The sequence below is a fragment of the Salminus brasiliensis genome, chromosome 1 (assembly GCF_030463535.1).
Source record: "Salminus brasiliensis chromosome 1, fSalBra1.hap2, whole genome shotgun sequence".
NCBI classification, from domain to species: domain Eukaryota; kingdom Metazoa; phylum Chordata; class Actinopteri; order Characiformes; family Bryconidae; genus Salminus; species Salminus brasiliensis.
In genome coordinates this window covers 70,715,823-70,720,535 of record NC_132878.1, presented here as the reverse complement: position 1 = coordinate 70,720,535, position 4,713 = coordinate 70,715,823, and the positions used below count along the sequence as shown (strand labels likewise).

General features: G+C 39.8%; 1 protein-coding gene across 1 annotated transcript; it reads left to right on the top strand.

Annotated features, from left to right (window-relative positions):
- Positions 1-1,454: 1,454 nt before the first annotated feature.
- On the top strand, positions 1,455-4,009 carry LOC140553681 (E3 ubiquitin-protein ligase TRIM7-like). Its single transcript, XM_072676693.1, has 6 exons — positions 1,455-1,646; positions 1,833-1,928; positions 2,305-2,529; positions 2,778-2,803; positions 3,104-3,264; positions 3,387-4,009. The coding sequence occupies exons 1-6, from the start codon at positions 1,455-1,457 to the stop codon at positions 4,007-4,009; spliced, it is 1,323 nt and encodes a 440-aa protein (XP_072532794.1).
- Positions 4,010-4,713: the final 704 nt, after the last annotated feature.

Here is a 4,713-nt window from a genome sequence, read left to right as displayed (position 1 = left end):
CTTTCTGTTTCCTGTCTGCTGAAGTCAGATTCATCTTCAGGAGGATTGAATGAAGAACGTAAAAACACTGTTATTTAACACACAACAGCAGTACAAACACATATACAGTATACAAATGTACAGTAAATACAAACAAATCATACAAACACCAGAATACAGAAGCTACACAGCCTTTAATCACAGGACACAAAGTGGGTCCACCGCAGCACTGTTTTACTATCAGTTATCAGAACTGATTCAGATGCAGGTGGTGTGTATCTGCTGAGTGTCTGTGTGTGTGTTTTACAGTTTTTACAGTAAGAGTATAGTGTTCAGTTTTGACACAATCAGGTGCAGCAGGTGAAACTGAGAAACAGTGTCGGACTGGACCAGTGTGTGTGTGTGTTTTTATGGGGATTTAATTCAGTTTTAATAGGGTCTAAATTCAAATTCAGTTTACTATTGAAAACAAACTTAAACATTTAAGTAAAAACAACAAATTTCACTGAAATCTTTTGCTAAAATCTTTAATCACTTTTTAATATTTTAACATTTCTGAACAGAATCATGTCATCTTACAACAGCACTACCTTTTTATTTCAGTTTCACCATATTGTTACATTGTCAGTGTAATAAAGTGAAGTAAACAATGTGTGAGTAAACAGTGAGTGTGTGTGAAAGAGAGAGAGAGCACCCTCTGTCTGTGATTTCGAACAATAACACAGTGCAGTGTTTTCCCTTAACAGGTGGTTAAACTAACTTCAAGCTTTAAAAACAGACTGAACAGTAAAGTCTAGATTAAAGGTGGAGCATACTGGTTATTAGTCTATTAACTCACTATTAACTCTAGTTTTCCAGCTCTACTGCAGTTTTAATAAAACAGAAGTAAAATAAAACAATATAAAAACACATAAGAATAAAACATTTCACATTTAAAAGTACAATATGGTGGAAGCAGCAAAACCATGGTTCATTAAAATCCAGTAACACAGAGGTCATCAAAAGGCCTTTAGGTCATTTGGAAGTGAATTTCAAGATTAGGGCCAGAATATGAAAGGGTTGCTTTTCCACTTTAAAGCCAGATAGCATTCATGCCAGCAGGTATGAACACGTACACCAGCTTGTGTTCAACCGTGTTTCTGGTTGATGATGTCATGGAGGCTAAACCAATCTATGGCTGATTATGATCCCTAAATAAAAGCTAAAACTGAGGGATTTTGTTGTTTTAAGGAGTGAAGCTGGGTGAGCTTCAGGTCACTCAGGTAAAACAGACTGGGACATTAAATTGATCCTTTAAAGCCCACTTTCAAAATGTTTATTTTTGATGTTGAGGAAATGAACTCATGAGAAACTGACTTAGGTGAATTAGGTGGAGCTTCATTACATTCCAGCCTATCAAAGCGAGACGAGCCCATAAAGGAGAGAAGCTAAAGCTGTTCGGTCAGAAACTCTGAACTTGGAGCACTGTAGACATCATGAGTGTCACCTCGGGATCATCATCCTCTTCAACCTACTCTTCTTCGTCACTTCACTCTTTCCATTCATCAGGTCATCCTGTTGTTTTCTGCGAGACCTGCAGAGAGGTCGCTACAGACACGTGTTTGGCTGCAGGAAAACACCGTAAGCACAAACTCTCTGAACTGCAGAACGCAGCAGTCAGTCAGACTGTAAGTACCATCTTCACACCCTTCAGAACCCTACACTGTTAGGACACTGAGTGATGCTGAGTTAGATGTAGACGCGGTGGACAACATTATTGCTCAGTCTAAAAAATTAACCTGATTAAATCTGGTTAAATCTGTGAGTGCCTGTCACTCTGTGATCAAGTTCAATACTGTTTCTGTATTTCTCAGGAGAGACTCACCAGAGATTTGAAACATCTGAGAAACACAGTCAAAAACTGTGGGAACATAAAGCAACGGAGCACCGGAGCCAAGAAACAGTGCAAGGTAAAACACGCACACAGAACCCTTTCAATGCAAGGTGCACAGTCCACAGAATCTTCAAAGAACCGCAAGATGATGTGAATTTTAAAAATCTGATTCAATTGTTTCCCTGAATCATGTATACAAGACAGGAACAGCTTATTTTAAGAGCCTGGAGCCTAGAGAGTTCTAGTCTAAATTTTACTTTCAGAAGAATCTCTGTTTAGAATGGCATGCAGTCCAGGACTAGGCTTAATCCGGACCACAGGATCTCTTACATTCCCACTGTCTTAATCTTCACATACTCTCAAGGAATATACACTCTATATCTCTCAGAATATAAATAATGCAGCAGATTTTGTGCTAATCTGGAGAACTGATGTTTGGTGCAATCCCACAGGACGTCTATGAGAGCGTTAAAGAGTATATAGATGGCCAGTACCAAGAGCTCTGGGCACTGCTGGAGCAGAACCGAGGCCAGGCTTTAAACTTACTGGAGGTTGAAAGAGAAACGCTGCAGAAAAGTCTCAGTCAGCTTGAGGAACATCAGAAGACATTAACACAAGTTCAGGAAAAAATTCAGGAGCTGGAGAATCAACAGACCACGGACCCACAGGCTCTGCTGGTAAAGTCCTAGAACTTTGCTTTCTCTTTTCCTAAGCAGAATCAGTTTACAAATAACAAGTGTTACAATATGGGTATATTGGGGGTGAATTTACCAGGGTGAATGTTTCATTTTAGAGGATATTAGCTTTTAGCTTTTGGTTTAAGGTTAGCTAATGTAGAAATGCTGCTTTATAAAAAATACACTCCTACAAATGTTACATTTGGGACACTGTTTGCAAGTTTTAATCATAGTTATTTTCCTTACAGGATGAAATCAAGAAACAGCAAGAATGGTAAATATTGCATTTATCATTATTGCTATGTAACATTCAACCCCTTATGTCTGTGTAGGGTTTTTTCCTCCTTGTCCCCTTGTGCCTTTATGTTTGTTTCGTGTCCTCCCATGTCTCTGCCCTTGCCCTGCCCCCTCTTTAGTGCTCCCACTGCCTCCAAATCTTATAAGCTTGTAACATATTGATTATTTAAAAATATTTGTTCTTATGTTTGTTCGTCTTATTTAGAAATATACATTGTATTTGTTCTATATCATAAAATCATACAGTGTTCCTGAACATGCTTTTTCTTTATTCCAGCCTGGATATCATGGAGAAGTTCTTCTCTGCTGTAAACAAGGAGATTAAATGTGGCGATAGTGCGGAGGGCATGTTTAATGGCGTGAGACTCAGAGCTCTGGAAGAGTCTGTCAAAAATATTGTACAGAAGAACCAAGAACTCCTGCCTCAGCCCTGGGACTGTAAGTCACATAAAAGTGTAAATTTACTGTACATTTATTTACATTGATAGTGACAGTATTGATAGATGGTTCCACAATGAACTCTTCCTCAGTGTAGAACTAATCAGTTTTGCTCTCCACAGTTTCAGAAGCTGTCACCTTCGACAAGAGAAGAATGCACAAAGACCTGCGGATCTCAGAGGAGAGAATGCAGCTCATCCTCCGAGGCTGTCCTTCCAATCAGACAAACAAACACACAGCGACGTGGTGTAGCGCTGTGGCGGGTCAGAGCTTCAGTGAGGGTCAGCACTACTGGGAGGTGGACGTGGGAGGCAGCCGGAGCTGGGCAGTGGGGGTGGTGGAGCAAGGCTGGGAGGAGAATGGGCTTGACCGTCCTCTTGGCAGGGACAGGACTTCCTGGGTGTTGGAGTCCGATGAAGGTGACCTGGTGGCTCTGCACAGTGATGTGTTCAGTGCGGTGGGGAGCTGCAGTGTGCGCAGACTGGGGGTATGTGTGGACTGCGATAAAGGCAAAGTGAAGTTCTGCGACGTAAACTCTGCGAAGCTCCTGCATATCTTCTTTACTAGGTTCAGCAGCTCGGTTCACCCTGCCTTCAGCCTCCGACACACTGGCCGCAAAAGAAGCTCCAATCTCACCATCTGTAAACTCTTCCCTAGATCTGAGAATGCATATTTAGAGGAGGAGGAGGAGGAGGAGGATGAAAACTCCAGCAGAGTCAACCTGAGAACATCAACTGAGGGCTAGGTTTTAGATTAGTCTGTTTCTGTTGAGCTTCTTCCACAAAATTAGGTGGACACTTTTTTTTACCAATGGCATATCTAAAGGTCGTATTTCTCTTTACACAGTGATACATATCTGTTTATCTCTGCACATCTTTATGCAAAGAAGATAATTTTGTATATAAATAAATAGTTATTATATATATAGTTACTATAAGCTCGCTAAACTGCTAATAATCTCCTGCCACCGCATTTGCAATATAATGATCATCCATGTCTTATCACCCATGACACACTAAGGTGTATTATTCAGTAACTACAGGGACTTCTGTACAAACTCGTGGAGCTATTCTTTGGTGATAGAAGTTTATAATAATATTTTCAACCTGCCGACAGGACATAGACTGTTTGAAGTGTTAATAACATTGAATTATTAATTATATATTACTTATAGTTCCTCTTCACAGTTTGAGCACAATTTAATCTCAACTTTTCTAACAGATACCTCTGTCTAAACCAGAATTCTAAAATAACATTAGTGTAAATTACTATCAGAAATGTAGTTTCTGTTTAACTCACATGTGCTTAATAAATTAATATATCGACACAAACTGCTGCTTTATCAGTCTTCTTTGGTCAGCAGTTACTATAAGAGATACTGATGTTAATTATCATGGAACGTGTTTACGGTGGTCTGCAGCAAATGAGTGAACTGAACTTTAGAGGAGG

Coding starts and splice junctions, on each gene's coding strand:
- LOC140553681 (XM_072676693.1), top strand. CDS start 1,455: ATGAGTGTCACCTCGGGATCATCATCCTCTTCAACCTACTCTTCTTCG. Junction 2,530..2,777: donor CGGACCCACAGGCTCTGCTG/GTAAAGTCCTAG, acceptor TTTTCCTTACAG/GATGAAATCAAGAAACAGCA. Junction 3,265..3,386: donor CCTGCCTCAGCCCTGGGACT/GTAAGTCACATA, acceptor TGCTCTCCACAG/TTTCAGAAGCTGTCACCTTC.